General features: G+C 38.3%; 1 protein-coding gene across 1 annotated transcript in view; it reads left to right on the top strand.

Annotated features, from left to right (window-relative positions):
- PDE7A (phosphodiesterase 7A) overlaps positions 1–15,131 on the top strand; it is a 121,300-nt gene that overhangs the window by 37,060 nt on the left and 69,109 nt on the right. Inside the window, exon 2 of the mRNA XM_012000204.1 lies at positions 13,395–13,494. Within this exon, the coding sequence (XP_011855594.1) occupies positions 13,395–13,494 (100 nt within the window). The remainder of the gene's footprint in view (positions 1–13,394; positions 13,495–15,131) is intronic.

Here is a 15,131-nt window from a genome sequence, read left to right as displayed (position 1 = left end):
TGTTATAGAACCAAACTGGGGCCTACTCACCTGGCACAGTAAAACTAAATACCCACACAGAGGAACATAGCAATAGGTGTTTACTGCAGAGTGCTAAGCAGGGAGGACAGGCAGCTAAATGCTCAAATCCTGGCCTCCCCAATGACTTGCAGGCAAGGATTTTTAAATGCAGGGGTGAGTTTCAGGAAAGCAGAAACTACAGGCAAAATCATACATCAATACAGGGAGATTACACATTGGTTTAAGTTTAAACGTTTGAGATATCTTGAAGCAGGGGCTTACATGTTGTAGGTAGATTCAAAGATCTTCTGATTTGCCATTAGTTAAGGAAGAGAAGCTTTGTTTAAAAATTTATGGTCAGTAGAAAAATGTTAACTGGTTAGGGGGTGTGACTTTCTCCAAGCGCTGCAGGAAGAAACTTAGAACAAAAAGTGAGTTATAAAGTTTAGTTTTCACTGTCCCCTTATCTGGACTCCAAGTGTCAGTTCATCTGTTAGGTGGGGGTCTGAGCCTCTGAAAGACAATTCAGGGACGTATGTTCAGACGTTATTTTTAGTTTCTATAGGGAAAGCAAACATCTCTGGAGCTTTAACTTCTTTGGATATTGTTTTAGGCTACTGTTACCTTCTTGTTCTGGTTAAGTAGCTACCTCTGGGGCTAGCTAGATGCCTGGAATTTCCATTGAAGGAACTTAAGGATTTTCCTTTGTGAGTTCCTAAAAAAGGGAGTCCCTGCTCTGTCTCAAAAAACAGCTATCTTTGGGGGCTGCTATTTAGTTTAAATAGTTACCATTTGTGAGTTTTGGCCTTTGGCCCTCCTAGTCCTTTTCTGTCTGTGAGCCTAAAGGTTTTGGTTTTAGCTATCTTCACTTCTCTCCTTGGGTAATCCTACTTACCAGTCTTGATTGGTAGAAGATTACTCCAAGTCCCTCTCTCTAGCCCAGCTCTCTTTCAAGGCCTTGAGACCCATACCCAGCCACGAGTGAACATTTCCACTTAGTTGTCTGTAGTATCCAAACACTTAACCTCTCCTGACGTTTTAAAACAAATCAACCTCTTAAATCCCATCACATTTCTCTATTCTCCTGTCTACTACCCTAGTCTAGACCATCTTCTCTTCTGGATTAAGGCAATAACTTTCTTACAGATCTCCCTGAAGAGTGAAGCCTTCCACTGTGTTAATCCATTCCACTCTGGGACCTAGAGTATTTTTTCTAAAATGTGTATTAATCTCCTGGATGAAACCTCTCGGTGACTTCCTTTTGTCTTTGCATGCAATTCAAATTCCTTATTATGGTTGACAGTTTTGATTACTCCTGTGGTCTCAACCCTCTTGTTGCTTCCAATTTAACTTTAAATTCTATTAGTAATTATGCTAAATTTCCTCTGGGAGGTGGGGATGGGATGGATTTTGCTCCTCTTTCTGAAATTCCATTTTTTGAGGGATAATTGACACACAGTTTGATTCATTTTGACAAGCAGGTACACTCATGCAACTAGTACTCCAATCAAGATATTGTACTCTTTAGTTACTCCAAAAAGTTCTTTTGGGGCCCTTTGCCATAGGTTCCCCCTATGGCAACCACTGATCTGACTTCTATCACTATTGATTAGTTTTGCCTGTTAGAACTTCATATAAATGGAATCATAGAGCATACTTTCTTTTTCCCTGGCTTCTTTCACTTAGCTCAGTGTTTCTAATATTTATTTATTTCATTGCATGTATTAGTAGTTTGCCCTATCTTATTGCTGAGTAATATTCTGTTGTATGGATATGCCACAGTTTACTTATCCATTCATCAGTTGATGAATGCTTATGTTGTTACCAGCTTTGACTTTTAGGAATAAAACTGGTATGGACATTTGTGTTCAAGTTGTTTTTCAGATACACATTTTAATTTGCATGAGCGTTCTAATTGCTCAACATCATTGTCAACGCTAGATATTGTCAGTTTTCAATTTTAGCCATTCTTGTGGGTAATAGTATCTTGTAGTTACATTAGTTTGCATTTATCTGATGAATAAACATGTTGAGCATCCATATGCATATTGGCTATATGTATATCTTCTATTGTGACTTGTCTGTTTAAATATTTAGCTTGTATTTTTAAACTGGGTTGTCTTATTAAGTTTTGAGTTTTTAAATATGGCCAGGCAGCAAGGTGGCTCACGCCTGTAATCCCAGCACTTTGGGAGGCGGAGGCGGGTGGATCACCTGAGGTCAGGAGTTCGAGAGCAGCCTGACCAACATGGTGAAACCTCATCTCTAGTAAAAATACAAAAATTAGCCTGGGATGGTGGTGCATGCCTTTAGTCCTAGCTGCTTGGGAGGCTGAGACAGGAGAATTGCTTGAACCCGGGAGGTGGAGGTTGCAGTGTGCCGAGATTATGCCACTGCACTGCACTCCAGCCTGGGCGACAGAGTGAGACTCCATCTCAAAAAATTTCTGGATACTAATTCTCTTTTCTGCCTTTTTTTGGTACAAGTTCTTTATCAGACTTACATACTACAGATATTTTCTTTGAGTCTGTGCCTTTTTATATCTTAACACTGTGTTTTGAAGAACAGAGGTTTTTAGTTTTCGTGAAGTCCAGTTAACACATTTTTTTTTCTTTTGTGATTAGTGTTCTTGTGTCTATAAATCTTTACTTAACCCTAGATTACGGATATATTCTCATACATTTTCTTAGAAATTTTATTATTTTAGTCTTTATGTTTAAATACATAATTCATTTTTAATTTTGTGTATGGCATGAGATTGAGTGTTAGATTCATTTTAAATTTTATTTTATTCATCTAAAAATATGTATATAGTTTTTCCAGTGTCATGTATATACTTTCCCCTGAATGACTTTGGTGCCTTTGTTGAGCATCAAATTTCTAAAAAAAGTCTGCTGGGATTTTGAGACGGCATTGAATTTATGGAACAATTAAGGGAAAATTGACAATATTGAGTCTTCAATTTGTAAACACATGTATTAGTAACTAGGGCTGTTAAAGTATCAAAACCTAGGTGGCTTAAAACAACAGAAATTATCTGTCTCACACTTCTGGAGGCTGAAAGTCTGAAATCAAGTTGTCAGCAAGGCCTTGCTCCCAGGAGGCAGTTGTCTCTTCTAGCTTCTTTTTAGTGGTTGATAGCAATCCTCAGTGTTCTTTGGCTTATAAATAAATCACTCCAATCTTTGCCTCTGTCTTTACATGGCCTTCTCCCCTGTGCGTTTGTGTGTCTGTCCAAATTTCACTGTTCTTAGAGGGACACCAGTCATTGGATTTAAAGCCCACACTAACCTGGTATGCCCTCATCTTAACTTGATTACATTTGCAAAAACCCTGTTTCCAAATGAGGTCACATTTACAGGCACCTGGGGGTTAGGACTTTGATATATCTTTTGGGGGGATACAATTCAACCCCATACTGTGTTTTATGGTTTCCATTGTGTGGATCATGCATATATCCTATTAATTTTATCTTTAAGTATTTTATCTTTATGGTTTTGATTGCAAATGGTATTTTAAAAATTTCATTTTCCAATCATTTTTTACTAATATGTAGAAATAGTTGATTTTTTTTTATATCAACCTTGTGTCTATTGAGCATACTAATTTTTATTAGTTCTAGTAGCTCTTTTGTAGGGTCTTTAGGATTTTCTACATAGACAGTCATGTTGTCTGCACAAAAGACAGTTTTTTCTTTGTTTCTAATTTATGTGCCTTATGCTTTTTCTTTTTGTGGCCTTAATGTATTTATTGGCTTTGACTTTCAATACCACGTTGAAGTGGTAGAGCAACTTACTTTGGTTGTAATCTTAGGGCAAAAGTATTTAGTCTTATTTTAAGTACAATGATGGCTATGGATTTTTTTTAATAGATGTCCTTTATATGGTGAAGAAGTTTTATTTTATTCTTAGTTTATCGTTTATCATAAATGACTATTTAATTTTGTCAAATGCATTTTTCTTACCAATTGAACTGATTGTATGATTTTTCTTAATTCTAGTAATGTTGAATTACATTTATTGTTTTTTGAATGCTAAATCAACTTTAGATTCCTAGATTCTCCACTTCTCATAATGTATTTCCTTTTTATATGCTAATGGATTTGATTTACTAATATTTTCTTAATGATTGTTTTATCTGTGTTTATAGGGGATATTGGTCTATGGTTTTATTTTCTTGTAATGTCATTGTCTGCTTTTGGATTTTCAGCATTTGATTGCCATGTATCTAGGTATAGTTTTCTTTGTGTTTTTTTTATGTTTGGTGTTCGTTTAACCTGCTTTGATGTATGGATTGATAGTTGTTATCAAATGAGAAATATTTCATTATTATTGCTTCAAGTATGTTAGCTCTCCTTTACATTCCTTTTCGGGGTCTAATTACTCCACTGCTTATGTTGTCCTGCAGGCTGACAGGTTCAGATTCATGTTTTTGTTTGTTTGTTTTGGCTTTTTTTCTCTCTGTGTGCATCAGGTTAGGTAATTTCTATTGATCTTTTCTTATATTGTGTTTTGTTTCCTATTAAGCCCAACTGTGAATTTCTTAGTATAGACACTGTATTTTTCAGCTATAGATGATCCATTGTTTTAGTTTTTTTTTCTTTCATTGTGTACATGTTCTCTTTTAAATCTGGTCTTTGGACATATTTACCATAACATTTAAGAAGTCTTTGTCTACCAATTCTGTTATCTTAATCATTTTTGGGTTTTTATTGAACACTCCCCTCCACCCCAAGTTTGAGGTGACTTTTTTATTTTTTCTACTAATTTGTAATTCTTGATTTGTCATCTTTTAAAGAATGTTAAGTACTGTTCTGGTAGGCAGTTTAGGAACTTGCAGATCCACCTGATCCCTTTACGCTTATTTTAAGTTTCATTAGTGTTTCCAGTACAGCTTTCTACACTGATGGCCTAGTACTGTGTCCGGAAATGGTGGGTTCTTGGTCTCACTGACTTCAAGAATGAAGCCGCAGACCCTCGTGGTGAGTGTTACAGTTCTTAAAGATGGGGTGTCCAGAGCTTGTTCCTTCAGATGTTAAGATGTGTCTAGAGCTTCTTCCTTCTGGTGGGTTCGTGGTCTCGCTGTCAGGAGTGAAGCTGCAGATCTTTGTGGTGAGTGTTACAGCTCTTAAAGGCAGCGTGTCTGCAGTTGTTCGTTCTTCCCGGTGGGTTCGTGGTCTCGCTGGCTTTAGGAGTGAAGCTGCAGACCTTTGCAGTGTTATTGCTCATAAAGGCAGCATGGACCCAAAGAGGGAGTAGCAGCAAGATTTATTGCAAAGGGTGAAAGAACAAAGCTTCCACAGTATGGCAGGGCACCAGAGCAGGTTGGGGCTGGCTGGGGCAGCATGCTTTTATTCCCTTATCTGGCCCCACCCACATCTTGCTGATTGGTCCATTTTACAGACAGCTGATTGGTCCACTTTACAGAGAGCTGATTGGTCCATTTTGACAGAGTGCCGATCGGTATGTTTACAATCCTTGAGCTAGACACAGAGTCACAGAGTGCTAGTTAGCTAGATACAGAGTACCAATTGGTGCGTTTACAAACCTTGAGCTAGACACAGAGTACTGATTGGTGTATTTACAAACCTTGAGCTAGACACAGAGTACTGATTGGTGTATTTACAAACCTTGAGCTAGACACAGAGTCACAGAGTGCTAGTTAGCTAGATACAGAGTACTGATTGGTGTATTTACAAACCTTGAGCTAGACACAGAGTACTGATTGGTGTATTTACAAACCTTGAGCTAGACACAGAGTGCTGATTGGTGCATTTATAATCCTTGAGCTAGACAGCCAGTCACAGGGTGCTAGTCCTCCAAGTCTCCTCTAGGTTAGCTAGATACAGAGTACCAATTGGTGTATTCATAAACCCTGAGCTAGACAGAGTGCTGATTGGTGTATTTACAGTCCTTGAGCTAGACACAGAGTCACAGAGTGCTAGTCCTCCTAGTCTCCACTAGGTTAGCTAGATACAGAGTACCCATTAGTGTGTACACAAACTCTGAGCTAGACACAGAGTGCTGATTGGTGCACATATGATCCTCCTGCTAGATATAAAAGTTCTCCAAGTTCCCATCCAGTTCAGGAGCCCAGCTGGCTTCACCCAGTGGATCCTGCACCAGGGCTGCAGGCGGAGCTGCCAGCCAGTCCCAAGCGCAGCCGCGCCTGCACTCCTCAGCCCTTGGGCTGTGGATGGGACCCGGCGCCATGGAGCAGGGGGCGGCACTTGTCCGGTAGGCTTGGACCCAGTGGGAGCCCACCGCAGGGGGAGGAGCTCAGAAACAGCGGGCTATAGGTCCAGAGCCCTGCCCTGCCGGGAGGCAGCCAAACCTGGCCAGAATTTGAGTGCAGCGCCGCAGGCTGGCACTGCTGCGGGACCCGGCACAACCACCTCAGCTGCTGTCCTGGGTGCTAAGCCCCTCACCGCCCTGGGCCGGTGCCGGCCAGCCACTCCGTGTGCAGGGCCAGCCGAGAGCGCGCTGGCGCCCGCTGGAACTCACACTAGCCCGCCAGCGCAGCGCACAGCCCGGGTTCCCGCCCCTGCCTCTCCCTCCACACCTCCCGGCAAGCAGAGGGAGGAGGCTCTGGCCTCAGCCAGCCCAGAGAGGGGATCCCACGGTGCCTTGGCGGGCTGCAGGGATCCTCAAGCCCCGCCAGAGTGGAGGCTAAGACCAGAGACTGAGGAGGCGCTGAAAGAGTGAGGGCTGCTAGCACATTTTCACTTGTCAGTACCTCCTAAGGTAGGGCATTTCTGGAATCTCCATGGACTGTCCCAGATATTCCCTGAGGTCTCTTCTCTGTGGTTCGTTGGGACTCTGAACTCTCCTGTAGTTGCTCTTTCCCTGGTAGTTACTATTTTTCTGGCCTCATGGAGTCTCATCCTGCACATACTCAGCTTAGTATTCAGCCAAAGATTGAAGGGGATCCACCCTCAGACTTCTGGAGCTCCTTGTTCTCACTGCTCCCTCCTCTCTGGCATTCAGCCCTACAAATTCCAGGTACCTCAGCCTCCCTGAGCTGCAGTCTCTGTATTCTTAGCTTTGTGAGACCTCTGCGCTCTGCAGGATTGCTCTGCCTTGCTTTCAGGTTGGGCCACTGCCTATAGGAAGGAGCCTGGGCAATGTTAGGGCTTACCTTGGTTTTTTCCATTCTCTCAGGGATCAAAGTCCTGCAGTACTTGCTGTCTAACATCTGAAAACAATATTTCATGTATCTCATATTGATAACTTTTTAGTTGTTTATATAATGGAAGAGCTAGTCCAGTACCAGTTACCTTATAATTTATTGAACCTTGTTTATGTTTTTCATTGGCTAAGATTTAGCTCACCTCTGATAATTTGCACATGTTGCTTTTTCTGCCTGGGGCGCTTTTCCCCACTGCCTGTACCTAACAAGCTCTTATTCATCATTTTTAAGGATGAAATTACATTGTGGCATTTTTCCTGGTAGTCTTCTTTGATGTTACCAGATCCTGGGTTAATTGTCCTACTTGGTACTTATAGTACTCTGGATTTACATGTAATTGTAATTACTTGTTGTTATGCTGATTGTTTGTAGCCCCTACGAAAACCTAAGCTGTGTAAGGGCAAGGACTGTGCCTCGTTCACATTATTTCCCTTGTGCCTAACACAGTGAAGATCTCAATCTCTGTGTGTGTGTCTCCCTTTTGCAGTGTTACATGTGGAGATGAAGAAGTACTATTCAATTCAAAGTGCCTCAAGTATACTTCAGAAAATTTTTGGACTTCTATGCTGGTTTGGAGAGGGAGGCAATTATGGACAGTTGTCATTCTTTTATTCAGAAGCCTTCTTTTAAAATGTATCCTATTTCTGCCAAGATTGGTGTTTTTCTCCTTAATGTCTATGTTATAATTTATATTTGCCTACAAGTATTGGTCTGTTTATAATACTACTTATAGGTGAAGTTTTTTATTTTCCCTCACCTACAAATCAGTCTCATTAAAAAAAGTATCTTTCAAGATAAACATTGTAACCACTTAGTTGCCATAGTAGTTTTGAGGAAGTTAATGTGGCCTGGTCTTTTGGGGTGTGGTGGTGGGTGCACTGGCCCATTGAGGAGACTTTGATAACAGTAGCTTTCTTAGAAAGACTTCTTTCATTATTAAATTGAAGAAGATACATCCATGATGTGCTAATCTTATTTATCTTTTGTCTATGGAAAAAGAATGTTTCCATTTTTCATTTCACAGAGTTGTGAGTGATAGCATTTTCAGATGACTAGCACAAAAATTTGTCATGATTTGGTTCAAGTTTGCCTTAAGTTTAAAATTTAAAATTAAAACTGTTGGCCTATAAGCACTTATGAGCTGTCAGTTATAGTACTGTAGAGCCTTAGAACTGGCAGAGACCTTGAAAGTCATTTGTTCAAGCCTAACCAAAAAGCCCCTGAACAGAGACTAGTTTGAGGCAGATACTTACATGATTTTAATTGTAGAAAGTTGTAATAAACTCTAGAAAGTTCTTAGGAAGTAAGAGTCAAATTCTGTTTTTAACAAACTTGTGCCCATGGTCCTACTTCTGCCTTATGTAATTTCCCAAAATAAAGTTAAACTTCTCCTTAGGTTATTTTATATTACAACAGTTTAACACCTATTCTGTCCTTGTTTATGTTTCTTTGCCTGAAGCTTCAGTTGTAAAACTATTCCTTGTATTGTGTCCCTGTCGACATTAAAATATGTCATGTAATCATGTATCATCTGCAGTGGTATTCAGAACTGAATTCATTCTTCTTATGTGACCTGTATTGATAGTGGAACATCCTTGATTTGGAAACGTACCTGATCTCATTGTCTCTCCTAAGATTGTCTTCACTTATTATCTCTCATTATTTTAGAATTTAAACATCTTAGCCTTTAAGAAAACTTTTAAAACTTATTTTCATTGTTTTATAGGTATGCAATTTATTTTATATCAAATGCAGACAATTTTTTAAAATTTTTGAAATTCAGCATACTGACATACCTTTAATTTTTTTTTTAATTTTGTAATTCAGCATGCTGATATACCTTTTGTTTTATATGCAGATTTGCTATGTGTTTTTCTGACCTACATGCCAGTAAATAAACTGTGGAACAAGACAAGATCCAATGAAGAGTCCTGTTGGTTACTTCTAGAATTCTTCCACTAGTTTGAAGAATTGGGTGGGAAAGTATTTCCGCCCAAATACATTATCTCTGGGTGTGTTTGTTCAGCTAGGAGTGTGCCTAATTGTAGCATGGGGCTCTGTTTGTCTGTTTGGTTCTTAAGAATGTCACCAGAGACTTTTTAAGTGCTTTTAGTATCATAAGATGATGTTTTCTGGGACCTGAAGCCTTGAATTATTGGTAAAGTGTCAAGGTTTTTGGTTTTTTTTACTTCTTTATACTAGGAGGAATCACATGCCATTTTCATCAAATATTCAAATACTACATGACAAAAAGTTCAGAGCTTTAAGTCAGTATTACAGAAAGGTCTTAATTGAATGGCAAAACTCCCATAGTACCATAGCTTTTAAATAAGTTTTTGATAGTTATGGAAGCTTTTTTCTTAGTTTCATGTCACTTAAAATTCATACCATTTGAAGAATAAAAAGCCTTCGTTTTTAGTAAAAGAAATAAACCAAAACCTTACTGTGATTTATTACTTGTTATTAAAGTGGGCTGGAATTCAAAATGATGAGAGCACAGTTGGAGGGTTTTTACTATAGTGTTCACATATTTTCTGTCATAAATTTGGTTATAGTTTTCTGCAGACATTACATTTGTATAAAGAACTCTGTGATAGACTATTTCTGTCCATGGGATTCCAAAATTATAGACACTGATGTCAATGCAGATGAGGTTAGCCTAATTTGGGCAAGAGAGGGACACGCCGAGTCTCTGTATGGATAGCTGAAGGCTATTGCCAAGATTGACAGGTGTCCTGTGAGTGGCAGAGAGCCCCAGGGATAAAATTTTCTCTTGGATTACTTCTCTAAGAAACAATGAACAAAGTCATATTTTCTTTTCTATTGATCACACTCATAAAATAGTGAGGTCTACTTTTAACTCAGCTTTTCTGATATTAGCCTTATAAACCCCAGAAAGGTAAAAAGTTTTATACTTTCTTCTTATAGTATCAGATTCTGTTTTTGAAAATTTTAAGTGTATCCTATGCATTAATTTTTCTAGAATAGTCACCTGATGTATTACTTTGCCATGTTTCACTAAGGATTTGAGACAACTACGAAAACAGTTAATGTAAAAGAATACATTTGTTATTAGTGTAAAAGAGGTAGCTTTGTAGAATGATAAACTACATGATCCAACTCTGGAAAAATAAACTTTTAGGAGAATTATCTAAGGTATAAGCATAATATTTATTGTAAAAGAGATTTTATATTAATTTGAAACAGCATTTGTTTTATTTCATCTTATTGAAATTTTATTATTATTAAAATTTAATTATAAATCACCAAGATAAGTAGTCCTAAATGTATCTCAAAATAAGAAAGAGTTTTATAGCCATTAGGTTTATGACACTGAGAAAGTTTAGATTACTACTTTAAGAAAAACTGTGTTGCCTGAGATTTTTGTAAGATTTGAGTGATGTAAATGTGTCATTAGCAATGAAAGCTTTATGACTTTAGGCATAAACTCAATAGCCTTTTCTGTTCTAATAGGAAATTTTCTGATCTGGGGGAGTCTTGTGTCTTGATTATCTCTGTATTACCGTGTCAGACATTAGTAGAAATTAGGAAGTGGATGCTGGGGGAACCATTTTAGGGAGCCAACCTATTAACTAGCATGAGAAACGAAAGCCAAGAGCCTCGTCCTGCTGAGAATCGGAGAAGGTTTCTCGGGGCACTTGCAAACACAGTGCAAGTTCTCTTCATGGACCGTTGTGATTGCAGTTAAGTTGAGTTAAGGTGAAGCTAGAGTGGTTAGGGCATTCTCATTTCTAGGTTTTAAATACAGTAGAGTTTAATTCTGATTTAACAAAAATTTGTTGCGAGTCCACTATGAGCTAGCTATTTATGGATACCACTTACCTCCCATGAAGGGGAGGAAAATAAGGCACAGAGAAGTGGTGATTTGCTCATGGCAGTAAAGCTGGGAAATAAATCTAGGCTTTCAACTTCAAGCCCAGTAGAGTTTTGAGATGGTAGAAATAATCTAGATAGAAATTCATTTCAGTGAGACAACTTTTAGAACTGTCTTTCTTACTGCGTCTTTTTAAATCATCTCAATTATGATTTTCTAAGTATTGTACCAAAAATAGCCATCTTGTATTTGCTTTTCAAAACTTGACTCTTTTTGAGCAGTTGATTGAAAGAGAAATGTGAAGGTGGGAAGGGTAGCATCACTGGGCCAAGCATCAAGATAGTAGGCTGATTTGGAGTGGATAGCCCAGGCCAGAGTGGCAGAGAATGACCTCGAAGCCCGGGGCCCAGGCTGCACAGCCTCTTACAGATGACCGCCAGTGTTTCCCTTGAGCATTGGCCTAAGATACATACACTCTGCTGCTCTGACTCATGCCTAGGCATCCTTCAAGTTTCATTGCTAGAACCTTATTGGAAGGCAGAGTAATCAGAGACTTTGACAGTCTCATATTAAAGCTAGTCTCATGGCAGAAATAAAAATGTTATCTGGATTTGTGCAAATATGAGTGTTATAACTTGTTAGTTCCATAGCAAGAAGTGAAAAGTTTATGGCCATGTATTAAGAATGGTTTCAAGTTAGGAAAATTTGGATTTACACCTATAAATTTAATTTACACTTCATTTTGACAAGCCTAGAACTGACTTCTCTTTTAAATAAGCTCTTTGTACTGAGGATTAGAGAATGAAAATAATATTATTATTTGAACTATTTTGGTTGTTTTTAAATATTTTAGGATCATTTGTGTACATTGATAATCAGATGACGTCGTCTTGTCTTGGACTGCAGTCACCTCCTGAGTGTTTCTTCAGTCAGGCCAAGCTATCTTCACCTCTCTCCGGGACCTCTGCAGTGGTGGCCTGACTGCCCATCCAGCCCCTACCCACCTCCCTATACTTGACCAAAATGGTCTTTTTAAAAAGCAAAATCTGCTACAGTACTTCAGTAGATTGAAATTCAGACAAGACACCCCCAGGTGGCCCATATAGGGCCTGGCCTCTACTCCCCAGGGCTGCAGTGTCATCTGACTCCTCCTCCCTGCACTTGAGCCGCCCTGGTCTTTCTGTCTCTCAGACTTGCTTGGCTTGGTTTTGTCTCACCCTTTGGCCCTCACGCCTGTTCTTCTGTCTGCACGATCTGTCTTCCGTCTTCACATTCTTGGGCCATCACACTTCATCTCAGGGTCATTTCAGGGATTCTGGAAGAAGTCCTTCACCTCTTAACTAGGTAAGATTCAGGTTTGCTGGCATTTCCTACCTCTGCTTCATTGCACTTGTTACAGTTACAATTTTGTGTTTATTTACATAATTTGATTAATGTTCACTGCAACCAAATTGTAAGCACCACAAGGGCAGGAACCTTGTCTGCTTTTACTCGATGCTTATATCCCTGCCATCTGGTACAGAACCTGGTACATATTAGCAGCTTGATAAGTATTTGCTGAATACTTGAATGAAAGTTTCATAAAAGGCATTTTCTCAGCAGTATTATCTGCAGCCTCTTGGTTATGAAGATGGATGAATAGAAGCATACTTTGTTATTAGAAAGCTCACTTACAGCCAAGAGAACAAGATCTGTACCAAAAATATAAGTTAGATTGCAGTTAGGGCTTGAAAATAATATGTCCTTAATTATTTGAAAATGCGCTATTAGACTAGCTTTTTTTTCAGTAAGTCCAAAATGAGTGAATTATAATGTTAAGAAGCACAGATAATATGACAGCCTCTAACATTCATAAAGTAATTCTATCCCTAAAAGAAATAAAAAGTTGAACAAATTTCAATTAAAAATTGAAAAGATGGAATAAAATGCATTAATATTTTAAAATGTCACCGAACACTGTGCTTGTGAAACCGTTCTATGTGAAAAGAATGAAGACATTTTTAGTACTGCCACATATTTTTTGAAAGTTGTTTTAAGGCACTCTGTTAGTATTAAGATTGTAGAAGTGTTTGGGGCTGGCCTGAGTCCTCTTTTTGCCTACATTTTGTTAGACTGTTAGGTCAGCCCTCACTAAAGTCTTTTCCCTCCCCTCTTCCAACATTACTTAGGCAGTTCTACCCCAACCCTGGGTTTGTGGCATGAAGCATGCGCTGGGTAAGAAGGCTGGCTGGGTAGTGCATTCCCAGAGGAGTCAGGTGATCACTGTTGGAAGGCAGCTGCTTGAGGTCCAAGGCAGTCAGTGTCCCCTCTCTTTTGCCTCGGGACAGCTGGTTATTTATCAGACTCCTAAGAAGTTTTCCTTGCTCCCTAGTAGAAGAGAGAGATTATGCAGCGGGCTTTTGATTGATCCAATGGGAATTACATTGATCTGGTGTCTGGCCTTGGTTCTTATCAAGTGGATCACCTCTAAGGTAGGCCATCTTTATTTTTAGGATGGTGACATTCATCATTATTAGTTTACATATTTGATAGGAATTAAATAGCTCGACGATTTTCTCCCCCTTTTGCCTCAGTTTTTATTCTCTGATTAAAAGAGCTGTGAGTTTCATCGGTCGGCCAAAGCACTTAAATTTACTACTTGTAGTTTTTATTCTTATCCCACATTATTTCTTGTTAAGGGCTTTTTATAGCATCTTTCCCCAATATCAAAGCAACATTCCTCAGTATCACTGCCTTAAAGAAGTTTTTATGACTAAAGAAGTTTAACTTTTAAGATTATGAAATTAAGTTATACTTTTGGTGTATATATTTTAAACATTCTCTCGGAGAAAATTTAATGACACTTGCGTATTTAAAGTGTAATGTTGAGGATTTCTAAATAATTATAAACTTTTTAAAAATGAAAAACCACCCTCTATCATGTTTTCTCTTAAGGTCTTACTACTGGTAAAATACATACCTTAGCTATAATATATTGACATAAATGTAGGATTACATATATGTTGTTTTTGAAGTTGAATTCTAAATGTCAGGCTTGAGAAATTCTTGATAGAATGCTAGCTAGCCATTTGCCATCTGGACAAGGGTCTAAAACTAAAATAAAAAATATTTAAAATTATACTGTTTGAAATTATTTTTTTCTATTCTTCTATAAAAGTGATTATATCTTTCATCCACCACACAGCTTTTTTTCTTTCTAGATTGAGAAACTGAATTTTTAAGGCTATCACTTAACTGAGAAACAGAGATTCTATAAAGTTAATTTTTTTTCTCAAGCAAGATTTTAATACCCGCTATGTAATTTTCCACGTTTAAACATAACATTTTAAGCATAATTATCTCTTAAGTTGGTCTTCTTTTCTTAGTGAATAAGATTGAAGAAATCTCTTAAACAAAAATAATGTATTCAGATTTTAAAATCTTTGTGTTTTAAAAGTTAAGAATTAATTTTGTTGCAGTGACAGCTATTTTCTTGTTTTTAAAGGATTGGCTTGCCAAGTTGTTGAATGAAGGTCAAGTTAATGTTAATAATGCATTAGTTGTCTTGTGGGTGTTTTCAGAGACTTTACTTCACCCCCCCCGTAGAGCTGAGGTCTTACTATGTAGCCCAGGCTGATCTCAAACTCCTGGGCTCAAGCAATCCTCCTGCCTCAACTTCCCAAAGAACTGAGGCTATAGATGTGAGACAATGCACCTGGCCTCTAGACTTTACCGTTTCAATGACCACCAAAAAATCACGTTTTTAAACAGAAAGAATGCTAATATTTTATTTTTTTTAAAAAATGGTGAAAAAAGAAAGAAGAATGGGAAGGCTACTATTTGGTAGATCAGTGCAATATTTGAATACTTTAGCCACTCAAATACAAGCGTGTTTTTCTAGCATATGTAAGATGACTACTCTGAAAAAGCTCATTTCGCTATGTCAGAGGAAATTGACTTCACAACTTTGGCTGGGCTTCATCTTTTGCTATATTATTGTTTTTTTTGCTAGTGTTGCCAAAAATTTTATTCAGTGCTCCTGTGTGTAAGCCCTTTAACCATCAGTTTATGAATCTGCAAAATGGAACTAATAAAGCCTACTTTATAGAGATCTTGTGTGGGTTAAGTG

Source organism: Mandrillus leucophaeus, unplaced genomic scaffold, assembly GCF_000951045.1.
Source record: "Mandrillus leucophaeus isolate KB7577 unplaced genomic scaffold, Mleu.le_1.0 Scaffold621, whole genome shotgun sequence".
Taxonomy (NCBI): domain Eukaryota; kingdom Metazoa; phylum Chordata; class Mammalia; order Primates; family Cercopithecidae; genus Mandrillus; species Mandrillus leucophaeus.
The sequence above is the reverse complement of the archived record's forward strand: the minus strand, read 5'-3'. Positions and strand labels throughout refer to the sequence as shown.